Source organism: Oncorhynchus masou, chromosome 19, assembly GCF_036934945.1.
Source record: "Oncorhynchus masou masou isolate Uvic2021 chromosome 19, UVic_Omas_1.1, whole genome shotgun sequence".
In the NCBI taxonomy this organism is placed as follows: Eukaryota; Metazoa; Chordata; class Actinopteri; order Salmoniformes; family Salmonidae; genus Oncorhynchus; species Oncorhynchus masou.
The window spans coordinates 14,491,783-14,516,218 of record NC_088230.1 but is presented as its reverse complement, the minus strand read 5'-3'; the positions used below and the strand labels follow the sequence as shown (position 1 = coordinate 14,516,218).

The 24,436-nt window shown below is 42.0% G+C and overlaps 1 protein-coding gene across 5 annotated transcripts in view; it reads right to left on the bottom strand.

The window, feature by feature from the left end:
• ppp4r4 (protein phosphatase 4, regulatory subunit 4) overlaps positions 1-24,436 on the bottom strand; it is a 130,244-nt gene that overhangs the window by 41,120 nt on the left and 64,688 nt on the right. For all 5 annotated transcript variants that reach the window (XM_064925036.1, XM_064925039.1, XM_064925038.1 and 2 more), the window contains 4 exons: positions 19,137-19,243; positions 18,386-18,493; positions 7,920-8,041; positions 6,408-6,530 (listed from right to left, as the gene is read on the bottom strand). In XM_064925036.1, coding sequence (XP_064781108.1) covers positions 6,408-6,530; positions 7,920-8,041; positions 18,386-18,493; positions 19,137-19,243 — 460 coding nt within the window. The remainder of the gene's footprint in view (positions 1-6,407; positions 6,531-7,919; positions 8,042-18,385; positions 18,494-19,136; positions 19,244-24,436) is intronic.

Below are 24,436 nucleotides of genomic sequence, written 5' to 3'. Positions count from 1 at the left end.
TTAAGAGAACATTCCTGGTTATTCCTACTGCCTCTTATCTGGTGGACTCACTAAACAAAAATTCTTCATTTGTAAATGATGTCTGAGTATTGGACTGTGCCACGAGCTATCCATAAACAAAAAATGAAAAAGACAATTGTGCTGTCTGGTTTGATTAAAACCTCTTGAAACTCAGGGGGCGCAATTTCATTTTTGGATGAAAAACGTTCCCGTTTTAAACAAGATATTTTGTCACAAAAAGATGCCCGACTATGCATATAATTGATAGCTTTGGAAAGAAAACACTCTGAATTTTCCAGAACTGCAAAGATATTGTCTGTGGGTGCCCTAGAACGGGAGCTACAGGCAAAACCAAGATGAAACGGCAACCAGGAAACCAGCAGGATTTTTGAGGCTCCGTTTTCAATTGTCTCCTTATATGGCTGTGAATGCGAAAGGAATGAGCCTGCCCTTTCTGTCGTTTCCCCAAGGTGTCTGCAGCATTGTGACGTATTTGTAGGCATATCATTGGAAGATTGACGTTAAGAGACTATATTTTCCAGGTGTCCGCCCGGTGTCCTCCGTCGAAATTGGTGCGTCTTTTTCAGCTGCTGGTATTTTTCCATGCGATTCTGAGGGGAAAGCAGGCTTCCACGAACTACATATCAATGAAGAGATATGTGAAAAAACACCTTGAGGATTGATTCTAAACAACGTTTGCCATGTTTCGGTCGATATTATGGAGTTAATTCGGAAAATGTTTGACGTTTTGGTGACTGAATTTTCGGTTAGTTTCGGTAGCCAAATGTGATGTACAAAACGGAGCGATTTCTCCTACACAAAGATTCTTTCAGGAAAAACTGAACATTTGCTATGTAACTGAGTCTCCTCATTGAAAGCATCCGAAGCTCTTCAAAGGTAAATTATTTTATTTATTTGGTTATCTGGTTTTTGTGAAAATGTTGCGTGCTAAATGCTACTCAAAATGCTAAGCTAGCTTAGCATACTCTTACACAAATTAGTGATTTGCTATGGTTCAAAAGCATATTTTGAAAATCTGAGATGACAGTGTTGTTAAGAAAAGGCTAAGCTTGAGAGCAGGCGCATTATTTTCATTTTCAGAAATCGTTAACGTTGCGTTATGCTAATGAGCCTGAGGCTTTATTCACGATCCCGGATCCGGGATGGGGAGTATAAGGAATTTTTAATTATTTATACTTGTACTTTGACTTTTGATACTTAAAAATTTTTTTAAACCAAGACCAAATAGGTTATACTTTTACTCAAGTAGTATTTTACTGGGTGACTTTCACTTTAACTTGAGTAATTTTCTATTAAGGTATCTTTACTTTTAATCAAGTAAAACGGACTTGATGGAAAGGATGCAGCCTATGACGGTGCCAGGTTGAAAGTCACTGAGCTCTTCAGTAAAGCCATTCTACTGCCGAAGTTTGCCTATAGAGATTGCATGGCTGTGTGCTCGATTTTATACACCTGTCAGCAATGGGTGTGGCTGAAATAGCCAAACCCACTAATTTGAAGGGGTGTCCATATACTTTTAGCCATGTCTATATTACCTCATTTGCAAAATTTAGTACAAAAAGGACTGTATTTAATTTTAAAAAGTATTGTATTTATGTCTATATTCAAGTGGTTAAAAATTCAAAAGGCACTCGCACATCTGAGCTATCTTTTTTCTCTGTGCATGGTAACAGTTGAATAACATGAGAAAAAAGAAGAAGCCCGCACACTGCTCTTGATAGTTTCACTGCTCTTTAAAAAGATTTATCGGTCTCAAGGCCATGGTCAGAGCTTTGTGATTATTTTTTTATTTAAAAAAAAAAATGTGCATCCTTATGTAGACATAGCTCCACCCACATCCATTCCAAATCAAATCAAACTTATTGGTCACATACACATGGTTAGCAGATGTTAATGCGAGTGTAGCGAAATTCTTGTGCTTCTAGTTTGCAGCAATATCTAACAAGTAAACTAACAATTTAACAACAACTACCGCATACACACAAGGGTAAAGGAATGAATAAGAATATGTACATACACATATATGGATGAGCGATGGCCGTGCGGTATAGGCAAGATGCAGTAGATGGTATAGAGTACAGTATATACAGTTGAAGTCGGAAATTTACATACACTTACGGTAAGTTGGAGTCATTAAAACTTGTTTTTCAACCACTCCACAAATTTTTTGTTAACAAACGGAAGTTTTGGCAAGTTGGTTGACATCTACTTTGTGCATGACACAAGCAAGTTGTCCAACAATTGTTTACAGATTATTTAACTTATATTGCTGTATCACAACTCCAGTGGGTCAGAAGTTTACATACACTAAGTTGACTATGCCTTTAAACAGCTTGGAAAAATCCAGAGAATGATGTCATGGCTTTAAAAGTTTCTGATAGGCTAATTGACATAATTAGTCAATTGGAGGTGTACCTGTGGATCTATTTCAAGGCCTACCTTCAAACTCAGTACCTCTATGCTTGACATCATGGGAAAATCAAAAGAAATCAGCCAAGACAAGTCTGGTTCATCCTTGGGAGAAATTTCCAAATGCCTGAAGGTACCATGTTCATCTGTACAAACAATAGTACGCAAGTATAAACAACATGGGACCATGCAGTTGTCATACCATTCAGGAAGGAGATGCGATCTGTCTCCTAGAGATGAATGTACTTTGGTGCGATAAGTGCAAATCAATCCCAGAACAACAGCAAAGGACCTTGTGAAGATGCTGGAGGAAACAGGTGCAAAAGAATCTATATCCACAGTAAAACGAGTCATATATCGACATGACCTGAAAGGCCGCTCAGCAAGAAAGAAGCCACTGCTCCAAAACCGCCATAAAAAAGCCAGACTACGGCTTGCAACTGCACATGGGGACAAAGATCGTACTTTTTGTAGAAATGTCCTCTGGTCTAATGAAACAAAAATGGAACTGTTTGGCCATAATGACCACCATTATGTTTGGGGGAAAAAGGGGGATGCTTGCAAGCTGAAGAACACCATCCCAACAATGAAGCACGGGTGGCAGCATCATGTTCATGATTTCAGTCGGGAAGTTAAAGCTTGGTCATAAATGGGTTTTCCAAATGGACAATGACCCCAAGCATACTTCCAAAGTTGTGGCAAAATGGCTTAAGGACAACAAAGTCAAGGTATTGGAGTGGCCATCACAAAGCCCTGACCTCAATAACAGAATTGAAAAGGCGTGTGCGTGCAAGGAGGCCTACAAACCTGACTCACTTACACCAGCTCTGTCAGGAGGAATGGGCCAAAATTCACCCAACTTATTATGGAAAGCTTGTGGAAGGCCTCCCAAAACTTCAACTGTACATATGAGATGAGTAATGTAGGGTAAACATTATATAACGTGGCATTGTTTAAAGTGACTAGTGATACAATTGTTACATCCAATTTTGAATTGCTAAAGTGGCTAGAGATTGAGTCAGTATGTTAGCAGCAGCCACTCAATGTTATTGATGGCTGTTTAACAGTCTGATGGCCTTGAGATAATCTTTTTTTCAGCCTCTCGTTCCCAGCTTTGATGCACCTGTACTGACCACGCCTTCTGGATGATAGCGGAGTGAACAGGCAATGGCTCAGGGGTTGTTGTCCTTGATGATCTTTTTGGCCTTCCTGTGACATTGGGTGGTGTTTGTGTCCTGGGGGGCAGGTAGTTTGCCCCCGGTGATGCGTTGTGCAGACATCACTACCCTCTGGAGAGACTTACGGTTCTGGGTAGAGCAGTTGCCGTACCAGGCATTGATACAGCCTGACAGGATGCTCTCGATTGTGCACCTGTAAAAGTTTGTCAATGTTTTCGGTGACAAGCCAAATTTCTTCAGCCTCCTGAAGTTGAAGAGGCACTGTTGCGCCTAGGAACTTAAAACTATGCCAAGGAACTTAAAACTTTCCACCTTCTCCACTACTGTCCCGTCGATGTGGATAGGGGGGTGCTCCCTCTGCTATTTCCTGAAGTCCACGATCATCTCCTAGTTATGTTGAGGATGAGTGTGAGGTTATTTTCCTGACACCACACTCCGAGGGCCCTCACCTCCCCTTTGTAGGCCGTCTCGTCGTTGTTGGTAATCAAGCATACCACTGTTGTGTCGTCCGCAAACTTGGTGATTGAGTTGGAGGCATACGTGGCCACGCAGTCGTGGGTGAACAGGGAGTACAGGAGAGGGCTCAGAGCGCACCCTTGTGGGGCCCCAGTGTTGAGGATCAGCGGGGAGGAGATGTTGTTACCTACCCTCACCACCTGGGGGCGGCTCGTCAGAAAGTCCAGGACCCAGTTGCACAGGGCGGGGTCGAGACCCAGGGTCACGAGCTTAATGACGAGTAAGCTCACTAAGCTGCTTGCCTATTGTTCTGTAGTCCATCCCAGCCTTGTGCAGGTCTACATTTTATCCCTGATGTCCTTACACAGCTCTCTGTTCTTGGCCATTGTGGAGAGGTTGGAGTCTGTTTGATTGAGTGTGTGGAAAGGTATCTTTTATACAGGTAACGAGTTCAAACAGGTGCAGTTAATACAGGTAATTAATTTTTCTTAAATAAAAATTAACAGGTCTGTGAGAGCTGGAATTCTTACTGGTTGGTAGGTGATCAAATTCTTATGTCATGCAATAAATGCAAATTAATTACTTAAAAATCATACAATGTGATTTTCTGGATTTTTGTTTTAGATTCCGTCTCTCACAGTTGTACCTATGATAAAAATTATAGACCTCTACATGCTTTGTAAGTAGGAAACACTGCTGATTTTGCAGGTTATAAAATACTTGTTCCCCCTACTGTATTTCTCGTGTCTGAGCCGTTGAATTGCGACTCTACTTTGACCCTATACTGACTCTTAGCTTATTTGATCGCCTTGCAGAGGGAATATCTACACTGTTTGTATTCGGTCATGTTTCCGGTCGCCTTGCCATGATTAAAAGCAGTGATTTGAGCTTTCAGTTTTGCGCGAAGGCTGCCATCAATCCACGGTAACTGGTTGAGGAAGGTTTTATTAGTCACCGTGGGTACAACATCACCGATACACTTGCTAATAAAGTCGCTCACCGGATCAGCGTATTCATCAATGTTGTTGTCTGAGGCCATCCTGGACATATCCCAGTCCACGTGATCGAAGCAATCTTGAAGTGTGGAATCCGATTGGCCGGACCAGTGTTGAACAAACCTGAGCATGGGCGTTTCCTGTTTTAGTTTCTGTCTATAGGCTGGGAGAAACAAAATGGAGTCGTTTGCCGAAAGTAGGGCGAGGGAGGGCTTTGTATGTGTGCGGAAGTTAGAGAAGCAATGATCCAGAATGCTGCCAGCCCGGGTCGCGCATTCGATATGCTGATCAAATTTAGGGAGCCTTGTTTTCAAATTAGCTTTGTTAAAAACCCATGCAGCCTCAAGATATATGGTTTCCAGTTTACGTAGAGTCCAATGAAGTTCTTTCAGGGCCGTCGAGTTCTTTCAGGAGGTGTGTCTCTGGGGGGGATATACATGGCTGTGAATTCTCGAAGAGAATTCTCTTGGTAGATAATGCGGTCGGCATTTGATTGTAAGGAATTCTAGGTCAGGTGAACAAAAGGACTTGAGTTTCTGTATGTTGTTATGATCACACCACGACTCGTTAATCATAAGGCATACATGCCCGCCCCTCTGTTGGCGCGATGTATGAAGAAACCGGGTGGCTGTACCGACTCTGATAACATACCCCAAGTGAGCCATGTTTCCGTGAAACAGAGAATGTTACAATCTCTGATGTCTCTCTGGAAGGCAACCTTTGCTCAAATTTCATCTACCTTGTTGTCAAGAGACTGGACATTGGCGAGTAGTATACTCGGGAGCGGTGAGCGTGTCTACGGAGCCTGACCAGAAGAATGCTCCGTCTGCCCCTTCTGCAGTGCCGTTGTTTAGGGTCGCCAACTGGGATCCGATCCATTGTCCTGGGTGGTGGTCCAAACAGAGGATCCGCTTTGCGGAAGTCATATTCCAGGTCGTAATGTTGGTAAGTTGACATTGCTCTTATATCCAATAGTTCTTCCCGGCTGTATGTAATAAGACTTAAGATTTCCTGGGGTAACAATGTAAGAAATAATACATAAAAATTGTTTATAAAAATACTACATAGTTTCCTAAGAACGCGAAGCGAGGCGACCATCTCTGTCGGCAACATCATACGTAGCGTCCATGCATCGAATGGGGTTGGAGTTGAGGGAAAAGAAAAGTGTTACCAAATATAACAATGTGCATTTCATAAATATTAAAATAAAGTGTGTACATAAAACGTAATGAACACGTCTGTAAAACCACATTGATGACATCGACCCATTCAAGTGGTAAAAGTTCATTGTGATATGAATATGGAGAAAAGATGCCCAGTGCCTGGCCTTAAGAGGTCTGAAACCCACCTGAGAGTCCGTGACAGAGCTTGCCATACTGAAATGACAGCGAAGCCAGCACCGCCTCGTCAGCTTTAAAGCACTTTTCACAGAACGTCTTCACCAGCGGAAAGATAACACGCGTCCTGTCGTCTAAAAAGTGAGGGGGAGAGAAGAGAGAAAGACAGTTTGACATGATGGGGCTGCCTCCCAATGCAACGGGCATCTGGCAGAGAGAGGACAATCCGAATTGTCAGCCCTCATACACACAGTGGCCGCATTCCATTCCAAAACAAAGCAATTATTTTCAACTGAATATGACGTTATCACTCATCATGCGGCCATGGAGTGTTTTCTCTGCCCTGTCAACTTGCCTGGGCAGATCTGAAAGGATCTAGAAAGATGAACATAATAGGTCCGGGACTCCACGTAGCGAATTGAATGGTTAGGTTGAACCGAATCTGATTGATTATACACTAATCAGTCCATTTTGGATCTGCAATGGTGAGTCGTCTAGTATTAAGGGGAAGGTAGCCAGTTTTCAAAATGGAATACGGCCCATGTCCTTGATGGCCCGACACACGTGCAAAAGCCTTGTGAAGAGATAGAAGACTGACAGCTTAGTTGGAGCCATTTTGCCAACTACCGTAACGAGTATAGTATTTGCATATCAAAGAAACTCTGCGGGTGCAGGGGTGTCTTTGAAGAGTGTCAAGTAAGTGTTTCGCACAGACAATGTAGAGACAAGGTTGTGAAGTACATTCGTTTTAATGAGCCAGGTTCATGTCTGTAGTAGACTCTGGTTCTTGGGAATCCCAAGGGTTGCATATTGTTTTTGCAGAGCACAAGCACACCATATACAGCTAATCAAGGGTTTGAGTATTAGTTGAGTAGTGAAATCAGATGTGCTTGTGCAGAGCTAGAACAAAAAATATACAACCCTAAGATAGATGTTAGGTAAAAAAAAATGGATCAATAGGAACATCAAAACCATTGAATAGGAACATTATAACCATATTTTCTGTAAGTGCTTTTATAAAGCTTTTCCAGTCAAAATACTGCTTTGGCTTAAAGACTTTTCCGGAACAATATGAACGTGTGGGCGTCTGTCCTCTCTTGGAACATCAATGAGTAGAAAATTGCCAGCGAACAAGAGCCGCCAGATCGGGAGTAGTGTGGGCTGCTTGCGAGGCACGCTATAGTAAGAAGACAGAAGTGTAAGTTGAATGTGAGAGCAACATGGCCACAGAGATGGCTATGTAGGCAGTACGAGGGTGTAGCACGGCCTGCCACGCAGACAGAAGTATGTGGGCTGAATGACGTTACCGTGCCAGCAGTGGAAACGCCATGTGGGCCGGCTGTGTGAGGGTGCAGGGTAATCACGTAGAGTTTGTATGACGTTTGTATGAGGTGGTGAGATTGTAGAAGGTTTTTTGTGTGAGAGGTGAGAATGATTGAGGTGATAAGGTTGTAAGAGTTTTATATGAGGTGATGAGGGTGCATGACATAGGTGATGTGGTGTCATTGTATGAGGTTTCTCACCACTGTCGAACATTTCCAGCAGGTTAATGATGGTGTCGAAGGCGGCCAGGCGCACCGTGCTCCCCTCGTCCCGGGCCAACTCTACGAGCTCAGGCAGCACTGCCGCCTTGGTGTGGTCCAGTCTGAGACACCAGAGGAGAAAGAGGAGACACAATTATATAACAAACACACATTCCCATTAAAGGGATCGTTTGAGTTTCCCCAAAATCAAAGTTCAATCATTTAATTCCTCAGAATGCATTGCACTTGTGTGGCAAGAAAAGAAAATGTGGTATGAGTAAGATGGCAACAGTTCTGTTCACCAACCTCCCTTTGTTTGACCAAACTTTAGGCAAACTTCCGCTTCTACAAGCTAGAAACTTGAACGTGGCTTCTAAAATAACACTATCAAAAATAGACAACCGACTGCTCAGAAACAACCAGGAAGTCACAGCCGGTGATTGTCAAGCAAATAACTGTCGGTCTCACAGCAATTGGCCGCTAATTAACATAAACACATTTTGCATCTCCTGGCTTCCACACATAGCCTCAGTCTAATAAAAGTCTAATAAATCCATGTAATATAGCCTACACCTTCCCAATAAATCCATAATTTATTTTAGACAGTTCTAAAGAAGCATATTTCAGAAGAACAGAATAGCATACGCTGAGTTGTCCGTATGTTAGGCCCTGATCTGGCTATGCCAAATGGCTGTGGGCTACACTAGTGCATTTAGCAGACAAGGTTTGCTTATAAATCCATGCCATTATTTTATAGTATGAAGAATACAATTGAACAAAGCTGAATAAAATCTAAATATTTTCTCAATGATTTGAGGGAGTGCGCACACGGCTATTATGTGTTGAGCGGTTAACAAAGAAATAGGTATTCCTACATGCTTAATTTAGAGTTAATAACGTAACTTTAGTTGATCTATGAACATTGGGCTACATGTTTAGATGTTTACTACATTGTAATGCTGCATGATGAGACTCTAATGAAGATTTGAAAAAAGTTTCTTGAAAGGCATGAGCTCTGCTACATTTTTTTGCGCAGGCGGTACACACATTGTACACACTCACACAGCTCTCCATCACGTGATTGGGTCTTTCTCACAGAATACAAGTTAAGACAGACACATCCAAGGTGAATATTGAAGATTTTGGAAGAACTGTCCACATTTACTTTTCGTCAACAAGATGAGTAGGTCTAACAAACAGGAAAAGCACTAGCCTATGTCAATCCAATATGCACCTATTATATTCTGTGAGAGAAATAAATATTCCAAACAGTTGTGGGATGCGATAGACCCCAAATTAATTTTACAAAACTAGCATCATAAAAAAAATAAAAAAATTATGCAATAGTCAATGAACAGGCAGAGTTCCTTTGTCCAGTGTCTGTGTTGTTTTGCCCAACTTAATATTGTGTTTTTATTGGCCAGTCTGAGATTTGGCTTTTTCTTTGCAACTCTGCCTAAAGGGACAGCATCTCGGAGTCGCCTCTTCACTGTTGATGTTGAGACTGGTGTTTTGTGGGTAAAATTTAATGAAGCTGCCAGTTGAGGACTTGTGAGGCATCTGTTTCTCAAACTAGACACTTTAATGTACTTGTCCTTGCTCAGTTGTGCACCGGGGCCTCCCACTACTCTTTCTAATCTAGTTAAGAGTCCGTTTGCATAGTTCTGTGAAGGGAGTAGTACACACTGTTGTACGAGATCTTCAGTTTCTTGACAATTTCTCGCATGGAATAACCTTCATTTCTCAGAACAAGATTAGACTGACAAGTTTCAGAAGAAAGTTATTTGTTCCTGGCCATTTTGAGCCTGTAGTCGAACCCATAAATGCTGATGCTCCAGATACTCAACTAGTCTAAAGAAGGCTAGTTTTATTGCTTCTTTAATCAGAACAAATGTTTTCAGCTGTGCTAACATAATTGCAAAAGGGTTTTCTAATGATCAATTAGCCTTTTAAAATGATAAACTTGGATTAGCTAACACAACGTACCATTGGAACACAGGAGTGATGGTTGCTGATAATGGGCCTCTGTATGCCTATGTAGATATTCTGTTAAAAACTGAACAGACAGTGGCTCGGGTGGTTGTTGTCTTTGATAATCTTTTTGGTCTTCCTGTGACATTGGGTGCTGTAAGTGTCCTGGAGGGCAGGTAGTTTGCCCTTGATGATACGTTGGGCACACCACACCACCCTCTGGAGAGCCCTGCAGTTGCAGGTGGTGCAGTTGCCGTACCAGGCGGTGATACAACTTGACAGGACGCTCTCAATTGTACATCTGTAAAAGTTTGAGTGTTTTAGGAGACAAGCCAAATTTCTTCAGCCTCCTGAGGTTGAAGAGGCACTGTTGCGCCTTCTTCACCACACTGTCTCTGTGGGTGGACCATTTCAGTTTGTCAGTGATGTGTACGCTGGGGAAGATTTTCCACCTTCTCTACTGCAGTCCAGTCGATGTGGATAGGGGGGCGCTCCCTCTGCTGTTTCCTGAAGTCCACAATCAGCTCCTTTGTTTTGTTCACGTTGGGTGAGAGGTTACTTTCCTGGCACCACACTCCCAGGTCCCTCACCTCCTCCCTGTAGTCTGTCTCGTCATTGTTGGTAATCAATGACGAGACATTGATTACCAATGTAATCAACGGGCGCGCCCGTCAGGGAGTCCAGGGCCCAGTTGCACAGGGTGGGGTTCAGACCCAGGGCCTCGAACTTAATGATGAGCTTGGAGGGTACTGTGATGTTGAATGCTGAATTCTATAATCAATGAACAGCATTCTTACATAGTTATTCCTCTTGTCCAGATGGGATAGGGCAGTGTTCAGTGCGATATGGATCATCGTCTGTGGATCATATCAGACTATTCTTGATTTAAACTTGTCTTTACATATACTAAATAATAATATATGTATGTATGTATGTATGTATGTATGTATGTGTGTGTGTGTGTGTGTGTGTGTGTGTGTGTGTGTGTGACAATTGTTTTGATTTAGAATGGACCATTATCATGCACCTGTATCGTAATAGGGGCTGAGGGAAAAAAATACATGTCATCTATGCACTTAAATAGGATCTATGCACTTTTCCCCGTGATTTATTTTTATGCCAGCCAGGTAGGCTATACTCCTGTTGTAAAAATAAACAATGTGTTTAATATTAGGAAAGCTGAGAAATAAATATAGTAGGCCTAGACTATAGAAAGCTGATGGGCTCCTCCTCTCTTTATTAGTGGCCATCACTCTGTTTTCTCCTGCAACTGCATAGCCTACAGAAATGTTGAGCAACATGAGCTTATGGGCTCTCTTGAAGCGCTCGATTAGATTTCAAATACATTTGCAATGTCAGAGTGATTAGAGGGACAATAGAGTGCTGAGTACCAGGAAAGATAGCAGGTTTGGTAGGCTACTAATGACCAGCAGCAGCATGAGAGCTTGGAGAAGCCCAATTACCGTGACTAAACGGTCATGTGGAATTTCCTGCCTTCATGACACGTAATAGCTGGTGAGGCGGTAATACGGTCACCGCAACAGCCCTAGTCATGGCTGATCCACATGAGATCTCTCAACCAAAAGGGGTATCCTACGAAGCAAGCTATATCTACTCTGGGTTTTCTAAAGCTAGCCAGCTTCAGATTCCAGCTCAGGCTTAATCGTACTTCAACGGTGGATATCGATTGACCGCCTGCGCTTGTAACTGCATAATGGCTAGTCAAACGCCAAACTCTTCATTGAGACAATGGTGAAAAATAAATCCATGGGCGAGTCAGTGCCACATTTTCATTTCAGCTGAAATCAAAAGGATTGTTTTTTAAATGATCTTGCCAATTCAACAGGATATTGTGTGAAACAGGCTTTTAATTCACTAGGGTAGGGGGCAGCATTCGGAATTTTGGATGAAAAGCGTGCCCAAATTAAACTGCCTGCTACTTAGGCCCAGAAGCTAGGATATGCATATAATTATTCGATTTGGATAGAAAGCACTCTAAAGTTTCCAAAACTGTTAAAATAATGTCTGTGGGTATAACAGAACTGATATGGCATGTGAAAACCTGATTAAAATCCAACCAGGAAGTACTATTATTTTGAAAGGCTGTTTATCTATTGAAAGCCTATCCACCATACAAAGACTTAGGACCCTGTTCATGATATCTATGGCTTCCTCTACACGTGGCCAGTCTTTAGGCATGGTTTCAGGCGTTTACTCTGAAAAATGAGGGAGATACAGCACTTTCAATGAGAGGCCAGTGGAAATTGCCAGCCATGAGTCCTGTTTCTCCTTTTCTATTGACAAAGCTTTTGTCCGGTTGAAATATTATTGATTATTTATAACAAAAACAACCTGAGGATTGATTTTTAAACATCGTTTGACATGTTTCTACGAACTTTTATTGTACTTTTTTTACTTTTCGTCTTGATGTTGAGAGCGCGCATTGTGCCTTTGGATTTCTGAACTAAATGCACAAACAAACATAAATAGGGACATTATCGGAAAAAAAAAATTTATTGTCCAACATTGAGACCTGGGAGTGCCACCAGATGAAGATCATCAAAGGTAAGTGATTCATTTTAATGCTATGTTTGACTTTTGTGAGCCCTCTCCTTGGTTGGAAAATGGCTGTATGGTTTTTGTGGCAAGGCGCCGACCTAACATAATCGCGTCGTGTGCTTTCGCCGTAAAGCCTTTTTGAAATCTGACACAGCGGTTGCATTAAGGAGAAGTTTATCTTTAACTTGTATCTTAGATCAATGTTTATGATGAGTAATTCTGTAATTTGATGTGGCTCTCTGCACTTTCACCGGATGTTTGTTTGAGACAATGCATTTCTGAACATAACGCACCAATGTAAACTGAGATTTTTGGATATAAATATGAACTTTATCGAACAAAACATACATGCATTGTGTAACATGAAGTCCTATGAGTGACATCTGATGAAGATCATCAAAGGTTAGTGATTAATTTAATCGCTATTTCTGACTTTTGTGAGCCCTCTCCTTGGCTGGAAAATGGCTGTATGGTTTTCTGTGACTAGGCTCTGACCTAACATAATCGCAGGGTGTTCTTTCTCCGTAAAGCCTTTTTGAAATCGGACACTGTGGTTGGATTTAAAAGAAGCTTATCTTTAAAATGGTGTATAATACTTGTATGTTTGAAGAATTTTAATCATGGGATATCTGTTTTGAATTTGGTGCCCTGCAATTTCACTGGCTGTTGTCGAGGTGGGACGCTTGCGCGTCAAGTTTAAAATGCATTCAGTCATTCTTACTACAGTTGAAGTCGGAAGTTTACATACACTTAGGTTGGAGTCATTAAAACTCATTTTTCAACCACTCCACAAATTTCTTGTCAATAAACTATAGTTTTGGCAAGTCTGTTAGGACATCTACTTTGTCCATGGACACCAGTCATTTTTCCAACAATTGTTTACAGACAGATCATTTCACTTATAATTCACTGTATCACAATTCCAGTGGGTCAGAAGTTTACATACACTAAGTTGAATGTGCCTTTAAACAGCTTGGAAAATTCCAGAAAATTATGTCATGGCTTTAGAAGCTTCTGATATCCTAATTGACATAATTTTAGTCAATTGGAAGTGTACCTGTGGATGTATTTCAAGGCCTACCTTCAAACTCAGTGCCTCTTTGCTTGACATCAACGGAAAATCAAAAGAAATCAGCCAAGACCTCAGAAAAAATTGTAGACCCCCACAAGTCTGGTTCATCCTTGGGAGCAATTTCCAAACGGCTGAAGGTACCACGTTCATCTGTAGAAACAATAGTACGCAAGTATAAACACCATGGGACCACACAGCCGTCATACCGCTCAGGAAGGAGACGCGTTCTGTCTCCTAGAGATGAACATACTTTGGTGCGAAATGTGCAAACCAATCCCAGAACAACAGCAAAGAACCATGTGAAGATGCAGAGGAAACCGGTACAAAAGTATCTATATCCACAGTAAAACGAGTCATATATCAACATAACCTGAAAGGCCACTCAGCAAGGAAGAAGCCACTGCTCAAAAACCGCCATAAAAAAGTCAGACTACGGTTTGCAACTGCACATGGGGACAAAGATCGTACTTATTGGAGAAATGTTCTCTGAACTGAAGAAACAAAAATAGAAATGTTTGGGCATAATGACCATCGTTATGTTTGGAGGAAAAAGGGGGAGGCTTGCAAGCCGAAGAACAACATCCCAACCGTGAAGCACGGGGGTGGCAGCATCATGTTGTGGGTGGGCTTTGCTGCAGGAGAGACTGGGGAACTTCAGAAAATAGATGGCATCATGATGAAGGACAATTATGTGGATAAATTGAAGCAACATCTCAAGACATCAGTCAGGAAGTTAAAGCTTGGTTGCAAACGGGTCTTCCATATGGACAATGACTCCAAGCATACTTCCAAAGTTGTGGCAAAAATGCTTAAGGACAACAAAGTATCAAGGTATTGGAGTGGCCATCACAAAACCCTGACCTCAATCCCATAAAACATTTGTGGGCAGAACTGAAAAAGCGTGTGCGAGCAAAGAGGCCTACAAATCTGACTCAGTTACACCAGCTCTGTCAGGAGGAATGGGCCAAAATTTACCCAACTTATTGTAGGAAGCTTGTGGAAGGCCACTTAAAACGTTTGACCCAAGCTAAACATTTACAAGGCAATGCTAACAAATACTAATTGAGTGTATGTAAACTTCTGACCCACTGGGAATGTGATGAAATAAATAAAAGCTGAAATAAATTATTCTCTCTACTATTATTCTGACATTTCACATTCTTAAAATAAAGTGGTGATCCTAACTGACCTAAAACAGGGTATTCTTACTAGGATTAAACGTCAGGAATTGTGAAAAACTGAGTTTAAATGTACTTAGCTAAGGTGTATGTAAACGTCCGACTTCAACTGTATATGTCATATTTTAACATTATAATTTTCTTAAATAAAAAAACATTTGATCAATTGTCTTCGTCAAATGAAGGGGATGATGATGCAATCTTTGCAAGAGGTAGGGAATATTATTTCATTGGTCCTCAACATATTGGCTCAGTCATTTCAGTGGAGTTACCTGTGAGTTAGCCTCCTCCGGAGCAGGTTAGTTCTGAATAATTCATTGCCATAGAAAGTTACCTGGCTAAAAGGTGAGCCACTTTCGTATGACCGGTTATCCCGAGTTGAACTCAGAGTTGACCAAAGTTACCTCGCCAACTCCTCACACCTGCTTTGTAGTATACCCCTCTGAGTAATCCAACATGCCTGGGGCAGGTTACACCATTTTGTCATTAAAAAAAAGTACAATGCTCCTTGTAGCACCACCTGATGGGCACTAGAAGAAAATGCACTCCCTAATCTCAAAACGTATCTGGATGAACAATGAAACAAGAATTAAACTCTCCATATTACAGAGACAAAAGCCTCCCAAACTTCCAATGGTACTATTGGTCATTTTCTCTGCATTCCCGCTACTTGGCTAAATTCAGAAACTTGCTTGTCATGGCATCCAATAGAATAAAAATGTGTTCACCAACACAGATAACAAAACCTTATCTATTCCAACATAGCTCTGAAACAATCTAAATTAAGAATATTATTATATTATTTCTCACTTCATTTCTGTTTGGCGTCTAGCTGAAAAAAATATGTGGAATCACACTGAACTGATACCTCCAATTACCAATTCTCCATCATTTTCGTCTCCAAATTGGGAGGGTGCCCCATCTCATTTCCCTTGTGGCATGACATTCTCTGTGCATTCCAAGATATACAAAAGTACAACCTGCCTGGCACCTCATTACTTTTCTACTTACAATTACATTTTGCTATGCACGTACATGGGGTATCTTGGAAAACAAAGCCTCACCTGCATCCCTTTCATAAAGTACTGCTTGGAAAAATAGGTCTCGTCTCTGCAATGAATTCCCGTCTGGTAAAGTCCTCATCCAAGCCGCTTTCAATTGACAAATTGTGGGAAAAAAAATCTACAACCATCCAACAATGCTCTTAATTGGCAAACAATATGGCACAATATATCTCTATCTTCCAGAAATCCAAATCACCAAATTATTCACTTTAATTTTGTTCCCAGAATGTACTTTACTCCCCGGAAATTCTATGACATTAAAGCCAAACCATCACCTAATTGTACTCTATGCTCTAATGACACACAAGGTACCTTAATCCATATGATGTGGGAAAGCCCGGGGGTAAAATCATTCTGGAAGATGATCTTCCCTGTGCTCTCAATTTAATGCAACCTCATTCTTGAATTATTATTTATCTTTCTTTAGTTTTCTCCCACTTTTTTCATATTAATATACTTGACTCTCAATGGATAATAAATGTATATAAAAATTAAGGTTAACACAAATACAACTACAAATACAAGCATGCTGATGCCATTCACATTGAGATAGAGTCAGAGCTGCCAATTTCATTTATGTTAGGGTGCAAAGCTGATGTCATTTTTTGCTACATCTCTTTTGTAAAAACAATACTATCATTATGAATGCTACGAACATGAGTCACTGCCTATTTGCTGTGTTTATTTTGCCTGTTATCCAACAAGTGTCAAAAAAAGGAAATGGACTTGACTTTAGTTTAAGACCACTGCTGATGTATGGAAACATGATACTATTTTATTGTGAACTAGGCTATCCCTAAGTGTAGGAGCTAAGAAGAATAGAATCTCCCTCCCCCAACATTGGCAATGTAAAACAGCACATTTCATTAACTGCATCCAAAAGATCAATGAAGGATGACAAGAGAATCAAGTTACAGAACATGTCATGTCAAGGTTACAGGGTTGTGTTGGTGACTGACACTTAATACACCTTCTCCTTATTAGTCAATCACCCTCTGACAAAATACATATTCTGATAACTCACTGTTGCAGTTGGTGGCCTGCGATACTCCAATACCAATATTCAACAGTGGGTTTGACAGTAACAGCTAGCACATACTGTATTAATGTAGCACTATTAAAGGGATAGTTCACACAAGAAAACTATTTTAGTAATGTTTTAAAGTTTGATGGACTAATGAACAAAACACAAAAAAATCCATTCAAAGAATCAGGTAATTTGTTTCTGTGCACCAATTAGTGTTGGTGTTTCAATTCATTGCACCTGTCAGTAGCGCAAATATTTTCTATTCAACTAATGGATCAATATCTATATATGTTATCGAAGGAGAACATCTCTGAGGATGGGGATAAGAAATAAGACGATAGGACAAATGATACTGAGATGCACTCTAGGGGCTGGTTTCCTGGACATCAGATTAAGCATAGTCCTGGACTTAAAAGTATGCTCAATGAAGATTCTCCATTGAAAGTGCATTTTGTCCAGGACTGGGCTTAATCTGTGTCTGAGAAACCAGCCCAAAGAATATACTGCACACTTAGGATGCCCAGTAGTGTGCCGTCCTGTGAGTTTCTCTATTTGGTCAATATGTATCCATTAGTTGTAGTGCCACTAAGCATTAATATCAAAGTAAGCACTACCTTCCCCCTGCCACTTTCCTGATTGCAAAATAAAGCATTTGCTACACGGGTAACTGGGCAGCATTTTATAAATCGTTTTTCTTGACTGGGCCGGTTGTTCCCAGGGGGCTGCTGCAGTCTATCAGGGTTGATAGTGTGTGGTTGTCAAATGACACCCTATTCCCTATAGTGGGGGCCCATAGTGCTCTGCTCAAAAGTAGTGCGCTATATAGGGAATAGGGTGCCATTTGGGACACAGTGTTTCTGCTGCGTTCCATAGAGAGAGGCAAACTGAATCTGCGGGAGCTCTGGGAAACTGGGCCATGTTTATTAGGCACCAAACAGAAGAAAACTGAATCAAACATGGAGGGACAATCTGGTTTTGTCCAATAAGAAACGTTCATATTTGTTTTCTGTTGAGTGCCCTAATTAACACGACCCTGACTGATCCTCTACCACAGAGAGAAATGGATTGCAGACCCTCTTGCAGTGTGCCTTCTATCAGGGGGGGTGGGGGGGCTGTGATAAGCCTGCTTTTACAGTCATCTGTTGGAGGCTCATGATAGGGCAAAAAGAACCCCCCTACCCAACACATAAGCTTCAACTGAAAGCAAAGCTTCTAAGAATTGTTTTCGTATTCAAACAAAAGTTCAGGAGTATTTAGTCTCGCATACTGGTCTATTTCCTCAGGTCAACAAGGTGTGTTTAGCCTTTTCAAAGACACTGTTCAATTTAACTGTTATGCCTTTCGGTTTGAATAATGTGACTGTTTCTACCAGTGGAGTCTTGTGGGTGGAAAAATCAGAGGGGCTCAATGAAATGGCTGGAATGGAATAAATGGAAAGGTATCAAACACATAAAACACATGGAAACCATTCCATTTATTTCATTCCAGCCATTACAATGAGCTCTCCTACGATTTTAACGTGACACCATACAAAGCTGTTTTCTAGATTTGAAAGGATTATTCTCCTCTTTTTATCTTCTGTTCTTTTCTTTTACCCGATTCCTCTGGCGATGTTCTCCAGCTGGCGACACATGCAGGAGCGCACCTCGTACTCCACGTCCTGGCACAGGGACCTCACCAGGGGCAGGAGGTCCTTCTTCACTCTGCCAAAAGGGGTTCATACAATTTTGGGGCATATCAAGAGAAATCAAATTATGATTGATTATTGGAAAGCTGCCCCAAAGGGCACAATATAGATTTTAAAAAAAGGCTAATTTAATTGAAACTAATTTAGATGAGCTGTGAAATTATTGTAACTAATTTAGCCTAGAAGCTATGGGTCCTACATCTATTGTCCAGGCCAGGGGTGGGCTCGCCAGCCAATTAAATGCGGCCTATGGGGGATATTTTTATTGTTGTTTGGAGAAATTATTCTTTTGGGTTGGAAAACAACACTCCAGGCCACACTTGAAAGTCTAAAAGTAGATAGAAAGTATGTAGACATATATTTTCAAATAATTGCCCCTTTTCTGGCCAGCAAATTGATTTTGACGAACAAATGTATAGCCCATGGTTGAATTTAAATCCTGATGTGGCCCTAGAGCTAAAAAGTTTGCCCACCCCTGGTCTAGACTTTCTATCATTAACTAATTAATCCTACCGCAGCATCTATGGCCCCTATATCTATTTAACTAATTTAATCAAGACATTTTCTTACAGAAAAATAAGCATTTAATCAAGACATTCCCTTGTAGAAAAACAAGCATCAGACCTTCTGTTTGGTGATTGAGCAAGACACAAACTCACATGGGAGACTCAAACTTGCAGGCCACCTTCCCCAGGATACGACAGCTGGCTAAACGGGCCTGCAGGGACTGAGACAGCTGAGCTTTGGACACAAGCGGGCTGAGGATCTGCATGATCAACCAATGGGTACAGGCTATTAGGGTGTTAGGGAAGGAACAGCCTGTTTAAGGACACCATGGGTTGTATCCCAAATTATATCCTATTCCATTTATAGTGCACTTTTTTACCAGGGCTCCATAGGGACCATGCTAAATTATGTTGTCAAGTTTAGTTTCCTAACTAACCACAGTTCTTTACAAGTAATTGTGGCTGACTTGAGTTGTCAGGCACAGTATTGTCATACTGAGAAATGATAGCCATCTTAGTTTCTTCCAATGGCACTGTTCCATTAGAAGCCATCTTAATTCCCCATATAAGATATACTGATGGTTTTACAGTCATTTGCATTAAAAAGCTAACCTGTACTGCAGGGTAGCATAAAACAATTGCCTGAAACTGGATGTATCTGCATCGTCAGGGGCTTATTTCAGAAATGTATTTCATAACATGGGTTATTGTTAAATGATTGCTAATGAACATGGTGCTTGGCATCTCCTTGTGAGAGAGTTTGTCATATTTACAAATGGACCTTGGCACAGCAAGGCATTTTGAAAAAGTACTGTTTTAATGCCCAGAAATATGCCCAGAAATTCCTTAGAAGCCTCAAATCAAATCAAATTTTATTTGTCACATACACATGGTTAGCAGATGTTAATGCGAGTGTAGCGAAATGATTGTGCTTCTAGTTCCGACAATGCAGTAATAACCAACAAGTAATCTAACTAACAATTCCTAAACTACTGTCTTATACACAGTGTAAGGGGATACAGAATATGTACATAAGGATATATGAATGAGTGATGGTACAGAGCAGCATAGGCAAGATACAGTAGATGGTATCGAGTACAGTATATACATATGAGATGAGTATGTAAACAAAGTGGCATAGTTAAAGTGGCTAGTGATACATGTATTACATAAGGATGCAGTCGATGATATAGAGTACAGTATATACGTATGCATATGAGATGAATAATGTAGGGTAAGTAACATTATATAAGGTAGCATTGTTTAAAGTGGCTAGTGATATATTTACATAATTTACCCATCAATTCCCATTATTAAAGTGGCTGGAGTTGGGTCAGTGTCAGTGTGTTGGTAGCAGCCACTCAATGTTAGTGGTGGCTGTTTAACAGTCTGATGGCCTTGAGATAGAAGCTGTTTTTCAGTCTCTCGGTCCCAGCTTTGATGCACCTGTACTGACCTCGCCTTCTGGATGATAGCGGGGTGAACAGGCAGTGGCTCGGGTGGTTGAATTCCTTGATGATCTTTATGGCCTTCCTGTAACATCGGGTGGTGTAGGTGTCCTGGAGGGCAGGTAGTTTGCCCCCGGTGATGCGTTGTGCAGACCTCACTACCCTCTGGAGAGCCTTACGGTTGAGGGCGGAGCAGTTGCCGTACCAGGCGGTGATACAGCCCGCCAGGATGCTCTCGATTGTGCATCTGTAGAAGTTTGTGAGTGCTTTTGGTGACAAGCCGAATTTCTTCAGCCTCCTGAGGTTGAAGAGGCGCTGCTGCGCCTTCTTCACGATGCTGTCTGTGTGAGTGGACCAATTCAGTTTGTCTGTGATGTGTATGCCGAGGAACTTAAAACTTGCTACTCTCTCCACTACTGTTCCATCGATGTGGATAGGGGGTGTTCCCTCTGCTGTTTCCTGAAGTCCACAATCATCTCCTTAGTTTTGTTGACGTTGAGTGTGAGGTTATTTTCCTGACACCACACTCCGAGGGCCCTCACCTCCTCCCTGTAGGCCGTCTCGTCGTTGTTGGTAATCAAGCATACCACTGTTGTGTCGTCCGCAAACTTGGTGATTGAGTTGGAGGCGTGCGTGGCCACGCAGTCGTGGGTGAACAGGGAGTACAGGAGAGGGCTCAGAGCTCAGAACTCAGTGTTGAGGATCAGTTACCTACCCTCACCACCTGGGGGCGGCCCGTCAGGAAGTCCAGTACCCAGTGGCACAGGGCGGGGTCGAGACCCAGGGTCTCGAGCTTGATGACGAGCTTGGAGGGTACTATGGTGTTGAATGCCGAGCTGTAGTCGATGAACAGCATTCTCACATAGGTATTCCTCTTGTCCAGATGGGTTAGGGCAGTGTGCAGTGTGGTTGAGATTGCATCGTCTGTGGACCTATTTGGGCGGTAAGCAAATTGGAGTGGGTCTAGGGTGTCAGGTAGGGTGGAGGTGATATGGTCCTTGACTAGTCTCTCAAAGCACTTCATGATGACGGAAGTGAGTGCTACGGGGCGGTAGTCGTTTAGCTCAGTTACCTTAGCTTTCTTGGGAACAGGAACAATGGTGGCCCTCTTGAAGCATGTGGGAACAGCAGACTGGTATATGGATTGGTTGAATATGTCCGTAAACACACCAGCCAGCTGGTCTGCGCATGCTCTGAGGGCGCGGCTGGGGATGCCGTCTGGGCCTGCAGCCTTGCGAGGGTTAACACGTTTAAATGTTTTACTCACCTCGGCTGCAGTGAAGGAGAGACCGCATGTTTCCGTTGCAGGCCGTGTCAGTGGCACTGTATTGTCCTCAAAGCGGGCAAAAAAGTTATTTAGTCTGCCTGGGAGCAAGACATCCTGTTCCGTGACTGGGCTGGATTTCTTCCTGTAGTCCGTGATTGACTGTAGACCCTGCCACATGCCTCTTGTGTCTGAGCCGTTGAATTGAGATTCTACTTTGTCTCTGTACTGACGCTTAGCTTGTTTGATAGCCTTGCGGAGGGAATAGCTGCACTGTTTGTACTCGGTCATGTTACCAGACACCTTGCCCTGATTAAAAGCAGTGGTTCGCGCTTTCAGTTTCACGCGAATGCTGCCATCAATCCACGGTTTCTGGTTAGGGAATGTTTTAATTGTTGCTATGGGAACGGCATCTTCAAAGCACGTTCTAATGAACTCGCACACCGAATCAGCGTATTCGTCAATGTTGTTATCTGACGCAATACGAAACATGTCCCAGTCCACGTGATGGAAGCAGTCTTGGAGTGTGGAGTCAGCTTGGTCGGACCAGCGTTGGACAGACCTCAGCGTGGGAGCTTCTTGTTTTAGTTTTTGTCTGTAGGCAGGTATCAGCAAAATGGAGTCGTGGTCAGCTTTTCCGAAAGGGGGGCGGGGCAGGGCCTTATATGCATCGCGGAAGTTAGAGTAACAGTGATCCAAGGTTTTTCCACCCCTGGTTGCGCAATCGATATGCTGATATAATTTAGGGAGTCTTGTTTTCAGATTAGCCTTGTTAAAATCCCCAGCAACAATGAATGCAGCCTCCGGAAAAATGGTTTCCAGTTTGCAAAGAGTTAAATAAAGTTTGTTCAGAGCCATCGATGTGTCTGCTTGGGGGGGGATATATACGGCTGTGATTATAATCAAAGAGAATTCTCTTGGTAGATAATGCGGTCTACATTTGATTGTGAGGAATTCTAAATCAGGTGAACAGAAGGATTTGAGTTCCTGTATGTTTCTTTCATCGCACCATGTCTCGTTAGCCATAAGGCATACGCCCCCACCCCTCTTCTTACCAGAAAGGTGTTTGTTTCTGTCGGCGCGATGCATGGAGAAACCCGTTGGCTGCACCGCTTCGGATAGCGTCTCTCCAGTGAGCCATGTTTCCGTGAAGCACAGAACGTTACAGTCTCTGATGTCCCTCTGGAATGCTACCCTTGCTCGGATTTCATCAACCTTGTTGTCAAGAGACTGGACATTGGCAAGAAGAATGCTAGGGAGTGGTGCACGGTGTGCCCGTCTCCGGAGTCTGACCAGAAGACCGCCTCGTTTCCCTCTTTTTCGGAGTCGTTTTTTGGGTCGCTGCATGCGATCCATTCCGTTGTCCTGTTTGTAAGGCAGAACATAGGATCCGCGTCGCGAAAAACATATTCTTGGTCGTACTGATGGTGAGTTGACGCTGATCTTATATACAGTAGTTCTTCTCGACTGTATGTAATGAAACCTAAGATGACCTGGGGTACTAATGTAGGAAATAACACGTAAAAAAAACAAAAAACTGCATAGTTTCCTAGGAACGCGAAGCGAAGCGGCCATCTCTGTCGGCGCCGGAAGTAATGCTTGGCATAATTCTCAGGTAAGATACTATGGGACGGTTTCCCAGACACTGAGTAAGCCTAGTTTTGGACTAAAAAGCAAGCTGAATGGAGAATTACAGTAACACATACAAAAACATCTAAATGTCAGGGAGTTGAGGAAAAATGGAGGTGGTCAGTTGACCAACTGAATGCAAATTGGCCCTATATGTGCCATATAAGAGTCTTTCTATAAATAATGGGTCCAATGTGTGACATTAGGATCAAAATGGGAAAATGGTTTGAAAGTACAAAAAATAATTGCACGGTAATAAAAGCAAATATATTACAAATTGACCCATAAGTCCCCCTAACAACAACAACATATACCTACGTAACTACCATTACAAGCCTGAGTGTTATAATGTTTGGGGTTGGGCAATAATCTATCCTACACAAATGCGCATTTTGGCTACGCTACTTTGAAGCAAGGTAAGACATACCTCATAATATGAAGTAAAACATACAGGTTTCAAACAACTAAGTATATGTTTTCAAAATGCATACGGTCTCCAGCTCAGACTGCAAGGTAGCGTGCCTTGCACAATGATTAGGCTTATAAGAACACGTTTCACTCCATTAGCAACCAGCTGTTTGAGAAGATGCAGCTCTCGCTGTCCGACAGGTGATATTCCGCTCAAACTAGGCACTGTGCACGACTGATAAATAGATACATGACAAACTAACAAAAATACACACGTGACAATTTAATTCCATAAATTATGCTAATTAACGGTAAGCAAGACTGGTCAAATTTATTTTAGATGGCGAACTGATTTATTGTTAACTGTTGCAGTGCGACAAAAACAAAAACACAGAGTTACACATAAACATACGTACAGTCAATAACACAATAGAAAAATCTATATACAGTGTGTGCAAATGTAGAAGAGTAGGGAGGTAAGGCAATAAATAGGTCATAGAGGCAAAATAATTACAATTTAGAATTAACACTGGAGTGATAGATAATGTGCAAGTAGAGATACTGGGGTGCAAAAGAGCAAGAGGATAAATAACAATATGGGGATGAGGTGTGTTATTTACAGATTGGCTGTGTACAGGTACAGTGATCGGTAAACTGATCTGACAGCTGATGCTTAAAGTTAGAGAGGGAGATATAACACTCCC